Below are 21,937 nucleotides of genomic sequence, written 5' to 3'. Positions count from 1 at the left end.
GTGCACCACAACTACTGAGCCTGTGCTCTAGAGCCCGCCAGACACAACTACTGAACCCACATGCCACAAATACTGAAGCACGCATGCCTAGAGCCCGTGCTCCACAAGAGAAGCCACAGCAATTAGAAGCCTGAGCACCTCAATGAAGAGTAGCCTCTGCTCGCCGCAACTAGAGAAAGCCCACGCACAGGAACGAAGACCCAACACAGCCAAAATTAAATAAATAAAATAAGTAAATTAAAAAAAAAAGAATTTCCCCCATTTCATCCAAGTTGTTGAATTCATTTTTCAGTATTCAAGGATACAGCTATTCAAGGGTAATTCCTTACTACCTTTACTATCTCTGGGATATCCAGTGATGACCTTCCTTTCATTCCTGATATTGGTAATTTATGCGACTCTCTTTTCCTTCTGATCAATTCAATCAATAATCTTACTGATCTTTTCAAAGAACTAGCTTATGGTTTCATTAATATTTTCTCTTGTCTATTTTTTGTCATTGATTTCTGCTTTTATCTGTTATCATTTCCTTCCTTCTACTTACTTTGGGGCTTTTTGTTTTGTTTTGTTTTAGCTTCCTAAGGTGAAACTTAGATCACTGACTTTGGATCTTCCTTGAATTTTAATAAGCATTTAAAGCTATAAATGTCCCCTTAAGCACTTCTTTAGCTGCCTGCCACTAATTCTGATATATGTTTTCATCTTCATTCCATTCAAGATATTTTCTAATTTCCCTTGTGATTTCTACTTTGACCATAAAAGTATGCTGTTTAATTTCCAAATATTTGGGTATTTTCCTGATACCTTTCTATTATTTATTCATTTTTAAATACTTATTTATTTATTTGGCTGCATTGGGTCTCAGTTGCAGCGTGAGGGCTTAGCTGCCCCGAGGCATGTGGGATCTTAGTTTCCCGACCAGGGATCGAACCTGTGTCCCTTGCACTGGAAGGTGGATTCTTAACCACTGGACCACCAGAGAAATCCCTACCTTTCTATTATTGATGTATACTATAATTTTGTTGTCATTAGATACCATTCTTTATATGATTTCAATCCTTTAACTTTACTGATACTTATTTTATGGCCCAGAATATGGCCTATTTTGGTGAGTTTTCAAGTGCACTTAGTGAATGTTCCACATTCACAACGGCATACTGGAAAGAGTACAGGCCAGCAAGGCAGGAACCTGAATTATAATCTCATCTAAACAGAACACATTGAATGACCTTAAACCAATCACGAATTCTCTGTTACCTTATTCAATATATAAATGTAATAAGACTCAATGATCTTCATGATCTCTTTCCCTTCTTTATTAATTCCTTGGCAACCCTCCAATTGCAGGTCTTTATTACATTATACATGGATTACTACAGTTGCTTCCAAACTAGCCTTGCAATACTTCTGCATACTATTATTCCCATTTTACAGATAAGACAACTGAGTGAGGTTTAAGAGAGCGTTAGTAATTTACACAGGATAACAAGAGACAGAGCTGTGACCCAGACACAGATATGTGTGATATCAGAGCCCCTGCTCGAAACGACCACAGAACACTTTGACTATTACTCCACTGATAAGTGACTGTGTCACAACTCTTGAGTCTATATTTAAGCACTCTCTCCTGTCTTCCCCAATCTACAGCACACACTCTGCCCCAACTTTTTCCACCCAACCTTCTACTCTTTGGTATCTTCAGCCCTACTCTACAGCTATAATATCTATTGACTGTTACCCCACATCATCTTAAAGTTTCTCATCTTTCATTCTATTTTAAGTACCTGGAATGGCTCATTCCTTCCCTCTGCTTATCTAAAACCTCTATCTCCTTCAATACCCAGCATTAATTCCTTTTCTTTCTTGTAGCCTTTCACTCTTGTAAATGGCCAGGGGATACTGCAACGTTACACCATTCATCCGCAAGGTAATCAAAACCTGTCTCATATCTTTTATTTATCAATTAAATTTTGGATTTTCCCTTAAACCATTCAGGTTGATGAAGAGAGACTACATGATAGGTTAAGAACATTGGTTTTATCATTAAAGAAAGCTGAATTCAAACCCTGGCTTTGCCACTTTCGGGCTGAGTGATTTGGGCACAAAGTTAAAATTTACTTAAGGATAACCCTAAAAAAAAGGTTTAGCTCAAGAGATATCCTAAAAAAGAGCGCCAATTTCTAATCTTAGGAAAAAAAGAGTGTTTTCCCATTATGCCCCACCCAACTATTTTTTTTATTTTAATTTTCTGCCTGATAAAGGCTATACTGATCTGACAAATGTTTATGGTCACAGGACTACAATGAACCTTATTCTTAACAGTGGCAGAGATGCAGGATTATCCCACATCAGGACCCATGTCTTTAGAGCTCCTTCTATCCCCCATAGTATACACCAAAGTTTCTTACTTGTAATGGATGCCCAGTTATGATTTGTTGATTTTTCACATTCTTTATAATTCAAAGGATTAAAAATGCACATATAAATCCAGACTCAGATTTATCATGTCACAGACTGTTCTTTTCCACATTAGATTAGAAGTTAACATTTTTTTTATACCTTGTAGTTTTCAAAACTTTTTAACTTCCATTATCTCAGGTAACAGCAATAAGATATAAAAATATTAAAAAATACCTTCAAACCAATCAAAGAGAGAAACAAAGTATGGATTCCCTTGGTGAATTCTTGAACAAGTTGGCTATAACAGTTTTCCAATGGTCTGCTTATTAACTCCAATACCTACAAGAGTTAAAGCATTATTATAAAAAATAAATTTATGTTTTGCATTACTATAAAAAATAAATGGTGTTCCATATAAATTTTATATTTTGCATAGATTGTGTGAAGGCTGGGGGAGATAAAAAACATAAAGACAAAAAGATAAGAATTTAGCAGGTGTTCTCATGAAAATGGAAGAAGATAAATAAGGAAAATACTTTTCATTGTTTGCCTGAAATAGAAAAGTATTTGAACTACTCTTTCTAATTCTTAATCATGGGAGAGAAGGAAACATTAGTTAAAGGAATATTAATAATTAATTTTTAAAAGACAATCTCATAAAAAGGCTAGACCAAAGTCCAAGAAAAGACAACAAAATGACCAACCATCCACCAGATTATTACCTGTTGCTTGTCTTTTTCTTGCAATATAAGAATACTCTCCCCAGTAGAATCTATTCCAGCACGGCCAGCCCTGCCAATCATCTGTTTATATTGATTCTTCTTTAAAAATTCTTTAGCAACATAGGGGGCTCTTAAAATAACTCTATGGAATTGATAAAATTAATTAAAAGTGGTATTCCATCTATAGCAATAGCTTCTATTTTTTAAAGTTTTCATTATATTTATGTGATATTAAATTTAGTAACATATTAACTCAAAATAATAGGCAACTACTGTTTACCAAGAATCTATGATGTCCTAGGCTCTTTATGTACATTATTTATAATCTTACAAAACTCTTGGTGATAACATTCTTTCTTACTTATTTATAAAGGAGTTAACTAAAGCATATATATACGTTAAGTCATTTAGCAAAACTCACAAAATTAGTAATTACCAGAACCATAACTTGAACTTAAGTCTGCTTAGCTGTAAAACATATGGTCAATCCACTAGAGCAATAATCTCAAAATAGTTTTGATTTGATACTCCATAAATGAAAAATCTGACCATGGACCACCAACATATGCATATTCATTTATGAGCTTACAATACTGTCAACATAAAATTGTAGATTTCATCTGATTTTGACCTACAAATATGGTGATTTCAATCCTGTTCACATATACAGAAGTTTGTAGCCAGCTTTCCTATTCAAAGGTGAGAGAAAACCTGTCATTTACCTAAAACAATCAGCCTACCTCTTTATTTATAAATCTCAATGGACAGCCAAGATTACCAAATACATGAAGAAAACCAATGACATAAAAGAAAAACAATGAGAGCATACAGAAAAAATGTCTGACAGAAGCAGATAATATGCAGAACAGAAAAGAACTTTAAAAAATTCTAATTAGTATCCACAGAAAATTCTAAAGGGTACTGTATTCACACTATGAGAGCAGACTCTTATAAAGAAAGGACAATAAAAGAGAGTTCTTAGAAATTAAAAAGAATTAATTAATTTAAACAATTTAATAGAACAACTGAATAATGAATGAAACACAGTTAACGGAATACAATTAAAAACTTATTTTGTTATATAGAAAGTAAAGATGGGCTTCCCTGGTGACGCAGTGGTTGGGAGTCCACCTGCCGATGCAGGGGACGCGGGTTTGTGTCCCGGTCCGGGAGGATCCCACATGCCGCGGAGCGGCTCGGCCCGTGGGCCATGGCCACTGGGCCTGTGCGTCCAGAGCCTGTGCTCTGCAGCGGGAGGGGCCGCAGCGGTGAGGGGCCCGCATACCGCAAAAAAAAAAAAAAAAAGAAAGTAAAGGTGAAGAAATCACATAGCTCATATAGATTGAAAAATGTGTAAGAACAATTAAGAGATGCAAGCTCAATTTAAGAGGTTTCAACTGTCTAACTGAAGTTACAAAAGCAGACAACAGAGAAAACAGAAGAAAAGAAATAATAAAATAACTGAAAAAAATTACTCTAAGATGAATAAAGGCATAAAACTTTAGACTGAAAGCATGTACCAAAGGGCTAAGCCCTATGAATAAGAAGTAGCTAAACTGGGAGAGTTAGGATTGCAGAATTAGATTTCTCAGTTTCTTCAGTTTCAAACCTTGGCTTTGAAACTCATTTGTTGGCCGTGAAGTTGGGTAAGTTACTTCATTATTCAGTGCCTCAGTTTTCCCTTCTATAAAATGTGGATAATAAAATACGACCTTTCTCACAGAGCTGTTGTAAGGATCTATTAAGTCAACGCATGTAAAGCTGTTATGACATGAGTGAGGGCATGTAATAACTGTAATTATTATTATACACTAGGACAAAATGTTAAGGTTAAAGAGAAAAGTCTAAAAGCTTCTGGAAAGGGAAAAACAGCACGCCTATGCAAAAACAAAAATGACCAACACTAGCACCTAAAAGACATGGAAGAATACTACAAGGGCCCCAAAGAAAAAAAACTGAACCTAGAATTCTGCTCCTAGCAAGGTGTTCAAGTGTGAGGCTAAAATAAAGACATCTTCAGCTACGCAAAGATTCAAAAATTTTTACTCCCAATGCAGCATTTAAAAAATAATTACCCAAGGATGGCAAAATAAAAAATGGATCATAGAAGGAAGATGTGAGACACAAGAGGCAGTGGTAGGCACACACACACAAAAAGTATAATTTACAGGTAAGTTTAAAGAACTATTGATTATAAGATGAAAGAAAATTTAAAATCTAGAACTAAAATTCCAGGTAAATGCAACAATACATGAGGCAGTGTAGAAAAACACACAAATGCTAAGACTCTTGTTATGTTCAAGCAGAGGATATAGTTATTGATTAATTCTAAAATGACAGAAAAACACAGTTGCGTTTTTTAACAGTTTTACAACTGTTAAAAAATTTAAGAGTAACCATTGAAACAAGAGAAATAGAATACATAACTTCCTTTTTTATTTCAACAATTGTCTGAAAAAATAGAAAACTTAACCAGTGACAGAGTTTGAAAATAAAAGAATAGAAAAAAATATACTTGGCAAAAAATGTAGTCCCAGCATTCAAAATAAAATCACTAAATGAGGAAAACAAGGATGTATTCTATTCATAAAAGGTATAATTCAGCAATAAGATATTTGCAGTAAACCTTTATATACCTAGTTTTGAAATACAAAGCAAGAACTTTTAAAAATGTAAAAAGGAGAAGTTGACAACTCCATCATTACAGTGGGAGACTCTGAAACTGACAAATCAAAGAATCACAAAGAAAAGGGAGGAGCTGATAACTAATAACTGTTATACATTGAGCTATATGAAACTACATACTCAACAGAAAATACATATTTTTTTAAATCTCATGGATGATTTATAAAAACTGACCATTTATTTGAAAAAATGTCACAAATGACAAAGAGTAGAAATCAATTATACTGGTAATAACCAAAAAGATAATCAAGGATCTACTCTTTAAAAAAAGATACTAGACTCAAAAGTCTTTCTGGATGAGTTCTCTAAAGTTTCAAGGAAATCTGTTAAATAAACTCTTTCAGATCATAAAACATGGTCAAAAGCTTGCCAACTGTTTCTACACAACCAGGATAATAAACCATAACATCAAAACCAGATAGGGAGAGTAACAAAGAAAGAAGGAATTCTAACAGCAAGAAATCTACTAGTGTTATTTTTCATTAAAATATTAAAGTAAATAAACCGAACAATCAACTAAGCAAATGCTGAAAAAAACATTTGATAAATTCTCACCCACTACTGAGAAAGAATAAAACAACAAAAAAAACTGTTGGCAAGCTAGGAACTGGAAAGTTTTGAGACCGGCCAACAATGACTTATATCTTACCTTCGAGCTGGTAGGTTAACACCTGCTGCTAGGGTGGATGTGCAGGTAAAAAGGCAGAGAACTCCTGCGGAGTAGGCCTCTTCCAAGAGCTTCCTTTCATCACTCGTTAAACCACCATGGTGATAAGCAACTCCAAATGGGATGGTGTGCTTTAAAACAGGACACAGGTTGCCATTGCTGATATTCTTCAAGTTCTTAATCACCTCATGTTTTTCTTTCTCTTTGTGTTTCAGATATTCCCTGGGAAAAAGACGTTAGACGTGAACCCTTGATCTTATAGTGACAAAGTACCTAAAATTTTAATTTCAGTAGGTGCATGTAAACATTCTTTTTTTAAAAGAACTTATTACTTTTATTGATATAAATACATAGAATGTTCTTAGAATTTTGATTTGACTTCATTAGCTATTAGGCAGTTTCTCTGAACCTTTTTGTGGATCACAGAGCCCTGTGAAAATCTGCTTAAAACTAAGGAAAAAAATATTCACATAAACACAACACTTTGCATATAATTTCAAGGATTCATGGACTTCCTGAAGTTCAATCCTGTACCTCCTATGAATACATGAACTCCAGGTGTAGACCCCTGCTCTAGATGTTACAATTATTTTTTCACAAGAACATATATCTTTAGTGAAGATGATTTGTTTTAAGTCATAAATTTTCTTCTCTGAAGATGAAAACATATATTATTAAATCATATGAATTATATGTAAAACTGTCTAAACTCTAGCATTTTAGAAGCCTCAGTAATATCCTACAATGTCTTCTTACCTAGAAGCACCTATTATTTTAAATTACCTTCTAGAAAAGAAAAAAAGGAAAGAAAGACTAAGTACAACTAACTACTAACTGACTACAAAGCAACAACTTCTGAATACCAGTAGCAAACAAATATAGTCCAAGATATAAATATAATACACACAGCCCTATGTTGTTTTAGCATGCTTCATGGAAAGCATAGAGAGCTCTGGCTGGTGCTAACTGCACAAGGACAGTCATTTCACACGAAGTTGAGAAATGGGAGGCCAGGAGACAGTGAAGAATTGGGAAGAAAGTGGTCAAGATTCATCAGTGCAAGAACTAGAAGTGGCCGCTGAGTAGGGAGCAGCAGACTTTATGTTACTACTTTCCGGCCAGTGTTTGAGGTCCTGAAAGGGACAAATCCTTCTCAAGGAATTAAGACTTATGGATAATCACCTTATAATTTTAGAGAAGGGAGACATTATTTGTAACTGACCAGATAAGACATAATTATATGGAGAAGGGTTTTGTGGGAGAAGTTGAGATGTGAGCTGGGCCTTGAAGACCAGGTGTTAGAGAGGCAGCAATGAGGGGGCAGGAAAGTGCAGTGTTGGCAGAAGGTAAAGCAGGATTGTAGGCATGGAAATGGGAAGTTCAAGAATAAACAAAGAAGACAAGTAGTTCAGTCTGGATGAAGTGCAGGGTGGATAAAGAAAGGAAGAAATAAGGATGGAAAAGTAAGTTGAGTCATTATCTTAGCATGAATTCTAGGCTAAGAAGCACTGTGGTATCATTTTCAGGGACATTTTTAGGGAAAGTGATATGACCAGAGCTCTGGCAGTTGTCAGCAAATAGTGTTTAAAAGACATCCTTAACTTAGAAGTCAAAGGTGGTAATAGCTATAAAAAAGATAATTTTCCTTGAGATTGAGACAATCACTTGGGAAAAAATCTGCTTCAGTCTTTGCACTTAGACATACAAGCATATTCTAGGTGATTTTACTATACCTGCTTCACATGAAATGTCTGATTAGGAGGCAAATCATTAAGACATAGGCTGATATTCCAGGACTCTCATGAAATTACGTTCTAAGGACAATACTGAGATCAGAAACCATTTAGCCCCAGATTTTACTTCATCTACATGTAAACTATAGAATAATATGAAAAAGTATGCTCTAAACATGACATTTTAGCCAACAGCCACCAAAAAAGGGGGCTAAGCTATACTCAGAACATTCACCTTATGAAAGCAGCAAGTAATATGGAAAATGTATTTTAGAGGAAGTTTTCCTTCAGAAAGAGTTTAAGAAAGTATCAAGTGTCCATAATAATTCATTAACTAAGGGTTCTGGAGAACCAAATTTTTAAGTAATTCAATATTAAACATCAACATTTATGACCCAAATAAACTGTTATCACCAAAAAGCAAAATAAGTCAAGGATATAACTTGACTAATAATAAACCTCACATCTCCCAGTCAAAAGTTTGTCTCTAAATTTCCCCATCACTTAGTGCTACACTACCTTATTCTAAGAAAACAACTGATTTACTGAGAATATCTCAATGATAATTTAATTTCCTTAGGTTTTTATAGTCTACATCACCACTGTAAAGGCAGACTCTGTTACTGAAATCGGAAACTCCTGAGCTTTATCCCGAACATCTGCATCTCTGTACTAGTCAATGAATTTAACTCTATATTAGATCAATCCATGATGACAGCAGGATTGGAAGGGGAGGCGGAGGATGGCTAGATTAGAATCCATAGTACTGGTCTGTGAACAGTGAGATAGCACTGGCTCAGGGGCCAAAAAGAAGTCTGAAAAATATGATAAAAGTACACATGGGACAAAAAGGTACAGAAAAAACTAAACTGTTCATACTTAAGTTCATTTTATACTTATCTCTATGACATAACAGAACCAACATTAACATTTTATAGTATAAAATTACAAACTAATACATTTCTTAATTATTTAGGAAATTCAATTCAAATGTCCACACAACCTAAGTGTGAAGTTTACTAAGAAAACAAAGGCAACAGTACTTAATTAAAAAGAAAGTTAAGCTGAAGATATGATTCATCCACACAGTGATTAGTGATCAGTCCTCTGATCATGTAGGCCAGCAGCTGACCTTGGCTGCATGCTGGACTCTGCCTAGGAACTTTACAAAATAATGGTGCCTGGGTCCCACTCCCATATATTCTGATTTGTCTTGGATGTAGCTTGGGCACTGAAATTTTAAAAAGGCTCCAAGATGATTCACTGTGCAGCCAAGCCATTATATTAGTCAGCGTTCTCTTACAGGTAGAATTTTTCTCTGGCCATTTCACATATGTGAATTTCACAGTTCAACTTGCTTCAAGGTCAGGGCCTTTAGAATCTATTATAACAACTTAGTATAATGTTCTGCAAGAAGTATTTAGTGCTTGCTGAATAAACAGAACATACAGCATGTAAATCATAATAAAAATGAAACAATATTTTTTAAAAGAGTAACATACTTGCTTAAAATTTTGCATATCATTTCTGCTACATTTTCACAGTTCTTCTTAGTGGGACAAAAAACTAAGCAGGAATAATTGGGAATAACTTCTGTCACCAATGCTACCAAGTGATCAGGATCCATCTTTTTCAGAGTATCAGAATACTGCACAACAAGATTTAGGAACAAAGTAGTTAGCAACCATGAAAGCCTTTCATTTTACCAGTGTAAAAGGTAAGTAAAAAGGTAAGCTTTGAAAGGTAAGTAAACCAACCATAATTTTGAACTTCTCATTTAAAATATGATCATTTAAAAGAAAAGATACAACCTATATTAAACAGCAAAATGTTAAGTCCCACTTTTCTCTTGGGTTATTAGGGTTTCGTTAGGTGTATTTAGTTTTAAATAAAGGAAGTGAAAATAGTTAATGTTATTAATAACCCCACTGCACACCCGTCTCCACTGAAGCAGAAAAAGTCCACAGAGAGAAACACAGATTGATCCTAATAATAGTCAAAGAACTGCATAAATAAGCTAAACCTCCTGCTTTACTAACAGTTTTCAAAAACATAGATTCAATCATACTACAGGACATATTTTCAGAAATAAAAAATATATTTATCAAGCAGATGCAAAGAACTCAAAGAACATGAAGAAAAATGTAAAGTTATTTAAAATCTCCTCACTTCCTTCGACTTTACTGAAAACTAATTAAGATACAAATTTAGAATAATATACCTTTATAGAATTCTAAAACTGTTGTAAAATCCCTTTCTTCCTTTTAATGTCCTTCACATAAATCACAGAACATTAACATAGTATACATTAACATTTTCATACACCAGTATCTGAGCTATACAGCCCACAAATATTTCTTCTTGTTTTGCTGTTGTTGCTGAATGAATAAACATTTATGGGAGAGGTCTCCAAACGTTCTTGGTTCCTGGAGCCCCAAGGTCAAAAGAAATAACTAACAGTTCTGATTCTTAGGTAGTTAGGTTCAAACAACTTAATAAGTATGTATTTCCTCACAAATTAGTAGCCATCTAAATAAATAATACACGTCAACTGAATAAAATTTTTTTTATTTCATTCTTAAATAACCATCAGAGCCCACTAACAGGATGTGCACACAACTGGGCCCTGCAGTCTTTCAAATCTTAGAAATCCTCATTTCCTGTCCCACATTGATTTTCACATGGTATTTGCTTACAGTAAGTGCAAAAACAACCCCCAACTTCACAAAGATACAATATCGTAGAAAGTAATGTAGTGTGATCTAATGTTGACATAGGAAACTGCCTATCTTGAACCAGTAGTTTGTGTGGTGTCCAAGAGTTGTCAAGCATCAGCTGTTTCTCTGAAACAACTAAACTACCCCATGGTACCCATGCAACTCTTTTGTGGTGCCCCAGGGAAGCCGGGCACAAAGTCTGGGAACCTTACCTTTAGGGATTATCAAGGTTACCTTATAGTTAAGGAGACGTGAAAAAGTCATGCCATTCTCAGCTTTGCTGTCAACCTCATATATTGTGTCCTTTATTTTCAGATATTCTTTTAATTCAACCTCGAATTAAAAGGACATTTGCAATTAATATCACATGTAAATTCCTTTTTCCAGAGTATCAAATTTTGTAAAATATGTTGTAAAAAGGAAAGATATACAAAAATTTTAGCTTTTCTAAGGTATGTAGAATGCTTCAACTTAAAAGTTACTTCTTTCCCATTTAAGTTTATTTTTCCCTTTAAATCAAAACAGGGATTAATATCCTTGAAGAAATACTTATGAATTGAATAGCCACATACCTAAAAGAAAATCAGATACTTGTATGTGTCACAAGAGGAAGTATAAATGAGTCAAGTGTTCAGACTCTATCTTTTATTAAGGAGTTATTTATGGTATTCCTCAAGATTTATAGCTTCATTAGTCATCAGTTTTAATCTAAAACTGACCAAATTATTAATTTAACTATTTGTAGACAAAAAAAGCTTGTAAATACAGCTCATTGAATTTTTAAAAGAACAGCATCTAATTTGACAATTAAGGTCAGAAAATGTCTCTTGAAAATTCTCATATTTGGTGCAAATGTAAAAACACTAAATTTCAAATTAAAATTTGGTGATTCTAAAAAAATTATTTTCTGAAAACCTATTTAGACACAGAAACTTCAAACAGAGTATATGTACATTATAAGTTACTTTCGAATAACTATGAACTACATTTATTTACTTTCTTTCTTTTAGGAATACTATTATTGGGGAGTTTAAATTTAAATCCATGTGAAGTCTTAACTTATTTTAAAAAAGCATTAAAACTACCAAAGCATAAATATTTGAAAATATTTTAACTTTTAAGATAATTTTTTTTATGTGCCAATAACTTGAAACATGAGTCACTAAATTCTCACTGAATGAAAAAGTTTACCTTACAGAATATAAAGTAGAAAAGCAGAATGGGTCTGAAAAATTCCATTCAATAAATATTCATTGAAGGCCCATGGGTCACGCACTGTTCCAGGTGTTCCCCATACAGTACTGACCCAAGCCAAGATCCCTGACCTCTACACACAAACTTGCTACCATTTAGCCATGGTGAGTGGCATTATGTTCCTTCACTACTCTTAGAATTTTTATACAGTACATTTGCTACTTTTCTTTCTAAATAGAAGATGATACATAACAAACCAAACCTTAGGTACATACTGGTCTAAACTGACTCGTGTAATATTCCGCTTGCAGGAACTCTTGTAGGTCTTCAACATTGTTTAATGTTGCACTCATACCGATAATTTGAGTTGTTTCTAAAAAAAAAAAACCCAAAGTATTGATGAAAATGTGTTACTTAGTATATCATAACAATAATTTTAGCAACCTTTTAGTGTTCTTATTCTTCCTGAGTGATTTGAGAAAGAGGGGACAGGTAAGAAAAATACCAACACAGTTGACCCTTGAACAACACGAGGGTTAGGGGTACCAACCTGCTTCGCAGTCGAAAATCCGTGTAAAACTTATAGTCGGTCCTCCATATCCTCAGTTCTGCATCCCTGGATTCAACCAACCACAGATCATGTGGTACTGTAGTACTTACTATTGAAAAAAATCCACATATAAGTGGACCCATGCAGTTCAAACCTGTGTTGTTCAACGGTCAACTGTATAATACCAGAGTGTTAATCTGGCAGATGATATTACTCAGAAGAGAGGTATAAGCTGGTAACACAGATTGGGAGCCATCAAACACAAGGAGCCCTTGAAGTCATGAGTATGGATGAGAATTAGCAGAAATTGTATGAAGTAAGAAACAAGAGAAGAGTCTAAGATGAATCTATGGTAACACCAATGTACATGATGAATACGCTTAGAAAGCAGTGTCACAAAGGAGAACAAAAGGAGAAACTAAAGAGATTCCTTTCATTCAAATATCTATTAAGTGTAAGGCACTGGTGACAAAAGGACAAATAAGTATACAGCAGTAGCAAACACATGTCCATTATGTATAGGTACTATGCTAGATGCTGTACAAAGACTGACTCGTGCTATCTTCACAGCAATTCAGTGAGGAAGGTTCTATTACTATCATCCATTTTTGATGCATAAGGAAAAAGAGACACAGTTACTATAACTTGCCCAAGGTCACAGACAAAGTTAAAAGTGAGCTAGGATTTGAATCCAGCTCCAGAGTCTGCCCTTAGCCATTATGCTATGCTATCTCTCAATGCTAACACATGATCAGTCTTACAGACAGATAGTAGGGAAACCAAGACAGAATGATGTTTAAGCATCCAAAGGAAAAATGAATGATAAATAATCAAATGCTGAAGAGAAATTAAGACAAGGACAGTCAGTGTACACTGGATTTGACAAGTAGATGATCATTTTCCCCTCTTCCTCTGTTTTATATTTTTCCATAGAATTTGTCACCATCTGACACACTGTATGTTTTCTTGTTTATCTGCTTATTATCTGTTCACTTTCACTAAAATATAGGTTTGATAAAGGCAGGGCCTGATGCACAGGGGGTACTAAATAAATTTTTTTTAATAAATGATTATAAAGTGCTACAACCTGCCTAAATACCACTGTTATCAAAATTTTAAAAATAATTCTTAAGATCTGATCTTTATGATTAATAATTTTCCGTATATAAACTATTAACAATATACAACTAATAAGCTATTGCAATAGTATATCAAAAAATAATAGAGAAGATATTTAGAATATTTCATATACATTTAAAGACTATCTGATGTTGTAAAATAGCTCCTTAAAGTGACTATTTATATACAATGTTTTCTTGGTATGATGATCATACTGATGGTGGCAACAACAGCAAACCCTTATTGTGCTACGTGCTAGGCATGGCTGAATGCGTCCGTTACATGTGTTAACTCATATAATCCTCACAATAATCCCATCTGGTTGGTACCATTATTATCCCCATTTTACAGATGAAGAAAGAAAGGTTGAGTCACATGCCTAAGCACACATAGCTAGTAAGTGGAGGATACTGATAGGGGACATCCTCAAATGTTAACTTCATTTATCTTCACAATTCTACTCACTCATCCATTCTTCCAACAAAAATTTATAAGCTTACTTTAGACATAAAAAACTAAGGCAGAAAGCTTAAGTACCTTACTCTAGGTTACATAATCTAGCTAGTGACAGAATTAAGTCTTTTATAGGTCTCTTGATTATAAATCAATTAGTGACCACATTTGAAAGAATACTTACTGCTAGTGTAGAGGATTTTTGCTAGAGTCATTTCCAGTATAGCCCCACGGCTTCCTTCACCAATCATGTGCAACTTCGAGATTTAAAAAAAAAAAGGGAGAAAAGTAAATCTGCATAAAATACCTAAATAAAACAAGCATACATTGGATGAAATGAAGAAGCCATCTTTGCTTTATAACTCAAACATTTTCGTTATGGCAACTAGAGTACATATACATTATTTCACTGGTATTTTAAGTTAATGAGGTTGTCCCGAGTACAACATTCTGGCATCTGGAATTCATAAATACTATTATAAAACTGAACATATATACATATATTCACTCTTCAAGAAACACTTGACACAAAACTGAATTTAAGACTACCATGCATGGGGGCTTCCCCGGTGGCGCAGTAGTTAAGAATCCGCCTGCCAATGCAGGGGACACAGGTTCGAGCCCTGGTCCAGGAAGATCCCACATGCCGCGGAGCAACCATGCCTGTGCACCACAACTACTGACCCTGCGCTCTAGAGCCCACGAGCCACAACTACTGAGCCCGTGAGCCACAACTACTGAGTCCACGAGCCACAACTACTGAGCCCACATGCCACAACTACTGAAACCCATGCACCTAGAGCCCGTGCTCCACAACAAGCGAAACCACAGCAATGAGAAGCCCGTGCACCACAATGAAGAGTAGCCCCTACTCGCCGCAAATAGAGAAAGTCCGCGCGCAGCAACGAAGACCCAATGCAGCCAAAAATAAATAAAACAGGTACAACATTAAAGAAATAAAAAATGTTTTAAAAAGAAGATTACCATGCATGAAATGTCTTTATCTGTGTTATCTATATATTAAAATAAATTACTTATTTTCATAAAGGTATTAAGCAGATCCACATAATAAATGTTAGTATAATAAAAATGTTGATAAATTAATAAATGGAGTAACCAACCTCATCTACAACAACCAGACCCAGACTGTTAATCCTTTCGGTTTCAATCAAAGAGTTCACCAGACTATGTCCTTTTTCAATAGTGGCAATATATAGTGATTTCTTTTCCCTTCTTTTAATTGGAGGAAATTTTCCTTTGCTTCCAGCATATTCTTCAACAAAGAAACCCAGTTCTACACCAAAACTTGACAAACCTGAAATCTAGAATATTAGTTAAAATAAACAAAAAATATCAGATAAGAACCCTAATTGTTAAGTGTTCACAGGGATTTAAAAAATCTAAAATAATGTTTAATACTGACAATGGGAACAAGGTCACAGATAATACATACCTACATATATATAAGAAATGTCATAATTACTGTATTAATCTTTGCAAATAAATGCCACTTTTAAACTAGATAATATAAATATAAATTTTAAGTGTCTCCTCTGATGTTAAAAAAATCAGAATAACTCATTTATTTTGATAAAATAATTGGTTAGTTTCTGCTTGAAAAAGCAGGCTAAATATCAATACAACATGTAAAATGGAGTTTAATCCACAGGTTTAGAAAAAAATAAAACCCCTTCTGAAACAGAAGAGATTTTCGATTAAGTACTCCACACTGTATTTGCACATCCTAAAAATAATAATTCTCCATCATTAATAGAGATACCTTTTCTCAGTCAATAAAAAGTTGTTACATTTATGCTAGTTTTTATATCTGAATGTCGAAATTACATTAGCAAATACCACTTGTTAAAAAAAAATCACACCTTTTCTTGAACAATTGCCACATATGGTAGGATCATTAAAACATCTTTTCGCCGGCAAAGCAGTTCTTGCAGCATTAAAATCTCAGCCACGAGGGTTTTTCCACCACTTGTTGGCAAGGAATATATTAAATTTTTTCTTTCTTGCACAGAATTCAATGTTAAGCAAGCATGTTGCCATTCTGTGGAATTGAAAAAAAAAAGCCTTATTTTCCCCTTCTACAATCTCAAAAGTTTTCTAAGAAGATAGAATCAAATCTTACCCTGTGTAGCATCTTCTCATAGTGATAAATGTAACTATATATCAATGTTAATTGTCAAAATCCCCAACGCATGGTGTGCATTCTAGTTCAGGCCTGGTCAGTGAAGTGGGCAACTAGCCCACCTATTTGCCCACTGCAGGCTGAGGTCTAAGATTCCACAGGGCAGACAGCACCTGCTGGACAAGAGATGTCACCTGGGACATGGAGGGGCTAACGGGCACTTCAAGGATCTGTGTGAATTCTAAGGCCTTCCTCTTATGTTCTGCAAGGATACTGTGTGAGCTTCCCTTGCTCATTCACCCAAATACCATCTTAGAGAGAAACAGGGCGAGGAGGAATAAAATTTATGAGGTTTTACACAAAGTAAGAAAGACTATTCAACCAGCTCTCACAGGGAGCTGAAGTTTGAATGGCCTGAATACCACCTTAAACTGATTGATGAGACTGTTTAAACCATAAAAGACTAGGATCATTAACTAGGACATCCAGGATTTCTACAACTTAGCAAGGTGGAATGTATGAAAAGGATCACATCAGATCCGAAACAATGTGAAAACTAGTATAACTACTCTGTAGGAAAATCTGACAATGTGGATCATCAAAAGTCTTCAAACTATGCATCATTTTTATCCCTAGAAAAATGGGCAAAAGATATGACAAGACATTCACACCAGGGAGAAATGCAAATGGCTAATAAATACACGAAAAGATGCTCTATTGTTACCTATTAGGTTGGCAAAATAAAAAATGTTAAACAGCTACCAAAAAAAAAGCCCCCACACATAAAATCCAGAGTTTACTAGACTGGACATGAACAGGCATTTCTGTGTGTGGCTGACGAAAGCATAAACTGCTACAATTTTTTGGAAAGCAATCTAGCAGCATCAAAAATAAAACTGCACACTGCCTTTGATCTAGCAGTATTGCTTGTAGAACTCTACACCTACAGAAATAAAAGCAAGGGTATATGTGCAAGATGTTCACCATAGCATTGTTTATATATAACAAAGAGCCATCAAGGGGTAAAGACTGAATTATTGCACAATCATATGATGTAATTCTTTGCAGCCTGAAATATTTGCAGATGACTATGTATTTTTACTTTAAAAGTATCTCAATATTTTACAGGCCAAGAAAATACAGCCATTATATTGTAATAACTTTATTTACTTATTTTTTTATCTTTTGGTTGTGCTGTGCTGCATGTGGGATCTTAGTTCCCTGACCAGGGATCGAACCTGTGCCCCCTACAGTGGAAGCATGGAGTCTTAACTACTGGACTGCCAGGGAAGTCCCCTGTAATAACTTTAAATGGAGTATAATCTATAAAAATACTGAATCACTATGTTGTACACCTGAAACTAATATTGTAAATCAACTATGCTTAAATAAAAAAATTTCAAAAATATTTAAATAAATTGAATGTTTAATACTTAAATATTAAAAAATACTTCAGACTAGTATCACCCACTAGTTATCAAACTGCAGATGTTTGTGTGAAAACACAACTTGACCATATCCACATTTTATCCAACTCAGACTTTTAAAGTATAAAATGACCAAAATAATGAATATTTAGGAATAACATCTATCTTCACACACTAAAAAAAAAAAAAAAAAATTACATTAACTTAGTTCCCAACATTTCTATAAAACAAATTAAGCATAATTCTACACTTAGGAGGCAAAAATAAGTTTAAGGTTGAAGTTCTCTAGCTCAGTAGCTCTCAAACGTCCCACACATCAGAATAACCTGGAGGACTTACTAAAGCAGATTGTTAGGTCCCACCCCAAGGTTCTGATTCAGGAGGGCTAGGGTGGAGCCTGGGAATGTGCATTTCAACAAATTTCCAGGTGATGCTGCAGTAGGAACTGCACTTTGAGAAGCATTGTTCTAGCTCAATGAAAAGTAGCACATATATTTATGCTTTAACTTGGTCATCCTTAAGCCAGATTTACAAATAAAAAGAGATTTTAAAAAGTTATTTACTGGGACTTCCCTGGTGGTCCAGTGGTTAAGAATCCGCCTTCCAATGCAGGGGACGCGGGTTCGATCCCCGGTCCGGAACTAAGATTCCACATGCCACAGGGCAAACTAGGCCAGCGTGCTGCAACTAGAGAGAAGCCCACATGCCACAACGAAAGATCCCGCATGCTGCAACGAAGATCCTGAGTGCCGCAGATTAAGACCCAACGCAGCCAAAAAAAAATAGTTATTTACTGAAGTTCTTACTTAGAAGCAATCAATATAACTACTGACAGTCATTACCAACGTCTAACTTGGCATGTCCTTGACACAGAACTGGAAAAACAACTATTATTATTATCCCTTTTTAACAGAGCAGGAACTAAGGCTCAGAGTGCAAAACCTGTGTTTAAGTGACATGGCCAGAATTCATAACTAGGCTGACAAACCCCAGCAGTTGAGAACCTACCAGAGTGTACCAGGCACAGTGCCAGTCACATAAGAAAAAGATGAGTTAGATAGAGCCCTGTCCTCAGGGTACTCATTCTGGCAGGAGATGCAGATTAGACAAAAAACAAGGTGCTAGGAGAAAAGCAGAGGGAAAAAAGTTAACATCTACTTCAAGGGCAATATACACCTGTAGCTCTTAAATTGCAAACCTTGCAATTTAGAATTTGTTAGACTCTTGTAGAGCCTTATATTAGACTTTGTTTCCTGTAGACCTATTTCTCCAACCTGATTGTCTTCTCCCGAGATGCAAACTCGAGATGTTTTCATGTGGTTCATAAGATACTAACTTAGGAGTTTCAGAAATAATTTTGAAGTAATTGGATGATAGGCTGCTCTTCAGGGATGGAAGCAAGTGTCCTTTCTGTCTAAAATGACACATATTTGAAATATATGCAAGGACCCAGGATTTTTGAAAAACGTTACAAGACAAATGAATTATTATCACTATTTCTTTGCACTTAAATCCTAACGTTAGTTGTCCTTAAAAATGTTTAGTTTTCATCAAACTGAACAGTTCAGTCAGTTTTACAAATACTGACTTCTTTCACTCAAGACATATTAGTAGTCAATGTAATTTCAGCAACTAAGTTTTGGTAGTAAAGTAAGAGCCAGCTAAGGAAGCATTAGCTAAGAAAACTGAGCAGCAGCTAGACAACCAGAGGAAAAAAACCAAGAGTGGAATGCCAAGAAGTCAATAAATGGGTGTTTCAAGAAGAGTTTGGGCAATTTTGTCAGGTAAGCAACTGTCAAAGAAGGTAAGAACTAAAAGTATCACTGAGTTGCGACACCCTAGTCATTATATCTTAAGTGACAGCACAGAACCCAGAGTTGGAGTGGACTGGGAATTATCTGAAGTGAGGAAAGGGAGGCAGCAAGGATAACACGTTGGAGAAGTGTGACCACGAAGGGAAGGAAAGAAGTTCAATAGTAGCAGGATAGGAATGGAACGCTCAGAGAGGACTGATGTTTTGATTTGTTTTAAGGGGAGAAATATGACGATGGAAGCATCGGTTTTCTTTTGATTTGCATCAATATTACAGTGATGATGGTAAATTTTTTTCATTCCAGGAAAAAGCATTACCATATAATTTTTCAATTCCCTTGAACTGAACATAAAGGTCTCTCACTTTGCTGGGTAATGAATAAAAAGGACCAAGGTCATCTAATGATGACTCAATTGTTTTCTTAGCAACATTAATTTCTTCAGATAGAAGAGTCTCTTTGAGCTGTTTAGTCCTAGAAAATACTGGTGTTTGAGCCTTGGCATTTCCAGTCATGGTATTTTTTAGATGATCTTTAAGACTTTTTCTCCTATTCGCATCTGAACTAGTTCTGACTTTGGAAGAGGATTCATCAGTTTGCTGTGGTTGCTCTACGTTATTAATGGGCAATTCCTCGTTCACAGTCTTGTGAGAGGATGAGTTCCAATCCCTCTCTTCAGTAGATGGATCACCCAAATCATTTGAAGAGTTATATAAATTTTCAAAGAATAAAACCTGTGAAGAAGGTATATCATACAAAACATCAGCTTCAGGATCAATAGGGACATCTTCATGCCCACTCTGGTTCTTCGTGTGCTCATCTATTTTTAATTCAGTACAGTCGCCTACAGTAGTAATGCTGAGTGTGTTGTGTTTAATGCTTTCTGAACAAAGATCTTCAGTGGCATGGTCTGTAGCATGTTTCCTATGTTCAGGAAGTTGCAAATATTTTTGTTCCAGGTCATCAACTTGAGCTAAAAAAGAGTTTTCAGCAAAGCTATCATAGTCACCAAACATGTCCTCTTCACTGTCAATATTCTGGAAAGAAGACAAAAAGATTTATGGTCAATTCTAGCTTCATTAAGAATAAAAGTTCCAGCTGAGGGCTCTATCAAGCATATAATTATATGGTCACTTATGGATCACAGACCTAAATGTAAATCAGCCTATAAAATAGATACTATCATCCCATTTTACAGATCAAGAAATGGAGGCCTAGAGAGGTTAAGTGACTGGCATAAACCGTCCTCCTAGTGATGCTGGGATCCTAATTCTTAAGCTAGTGCTAAATCCTTTAAAATGGCAGCAAGACCGATAACCATCTACTGGAAGGGGAGAAGTTTCTGATAACCGCAGTGCTGTTTCACCTCCGATACTCCATTCTGCAGAGACTGGCCTGTAATAAAATCATGCTTGTACCACTGGACACTCCAAGGAGACTGTTCTTAGAAATCTGGAATTGAAAGGGAGTGTCTGACTTGGTATGGTCTATAAACAGAAGAGATGGAATTTGGAGGTAGCAATATAGGGGAGTGATTAAGAACCCAAGATTTGGAGTAGTAAATGTAGTTTCTTAACTTCTCAGGGCCAGATTTCTGTTGTAAAATCTAGATAACGTAAATAGTTTAACAAAGTACCCAGCACATAATAGGTCTGCAATAAATGGTAGATTTTTAGTACAAGGAGCAGCAGAAACTTGGAAGTCTAGGTTTGCGTCTGGTCATGCCACTTACTTGCTGCATGTACAACTTCTGTCTCGGGGTTTCATATCTATATAATAATGGGGCTAACAGTGCAACACCTCACAGGTGAGGATTAACAGCGATAACAAAGACGAGGTAAGCCCACGAAGGCTAGTAGATAATTGGTCAATTGTTTGCACCTGGGAAGGGAACTGCCAAACTTCTTGGCGTTCCAACCACGCCTTCTTCAGCTGGTCTCCCGCGCCTCTTTCAGTGAGTATGCGCAGTGGGAGACCTGGCTTTGTATCATCAACCCACAGGTAGGAAATGGAACGTGGAACTCAGGGGAATTTGAGAGGTGACGGGGCTGTACCTCGACCGGCTGCACGTCCATGGTTTTTCGCCGCCGGCTCCCAGCCACCGTCTCCTCGTCCTCGTCCTCCTTCTCCTCATCGCCGGGCTTAAGCTCGGCCGCGGTGAGGGCGGCAAAAACGCTCTCCAAGCTACGACGGTTCCTTTTGCGGACCGACACCCGCCGGCGGATGCGGGAACAACCTTCATCCATGGCAGGGGCTGGGGGCCCTGCCCGGATGTCGTTCTGCGTGACCCAGCTGCCAAACCCCAGTGAAGGGCTGCGC

General features: G+C 35.8%; 1 protein-coding gene across 1 annotated transcript in view; it reads right to left on the bottom strand.

The window, feature by feature from the left end:
• The window catches only part of HELQ (helicase, POLQ like), a 40,450-nt gene extending 18,537 nt beyond the window's left edge, over positions 1 to 21,913 (bottom strand). The window contains 12 exon segments of the mRNA XM_082653508.1: positions 2,635 to 2,739; positions 3,123 to 3,264; positions 6,457 to 6,696; positions 9,710 to 9,855; positions 11,159 to 11,257; positions 12,394 to 12,491; positions 14,425 to 14,497; positions 15,362 to 15,562; positions 16,121 to 16,299; positions 19,938 to 20,644; positions 21,540 to 21,612; positions 21,615 to 21,913. Coding sequence (XP_082509634.1) covers positions 2,635 to 2,739; positions 3,123 to 3,264; positions 6,457 to 6,696; positions 9,710 to 9,855; positions 11,159 to 11,257; positions 12,394 to 12,491; positions 14,425 to 14,497; positions 15,362 to 15,562; positions 16,121 to 16,299; positions 19,938 to 20,644; positions 21,540 to 21,612; positions 21,615 to 21,864 — 2,313 coding nt within the window. The 5' untranslated portion in view covers positions 21,865 to 21,913.
• Between the last annotated feature and the right edge of the window lie 24 nt (positions 21,914 to 21,937).

Source organism: Grampus griseus, assembly GCF_964374135.1.
Source record: "Grampus griseus genome assembly, chromosome: 4".
NCBI classification, from domain to species: Eukaryota; Metazoa; Chordata; class Mammalia; order Artiodactyla; family Delphinidae; genus Grampus; species Grampus griseus.
This window is presented reverse-complemented; position numbering and strand designations above follow the sequence as displayed.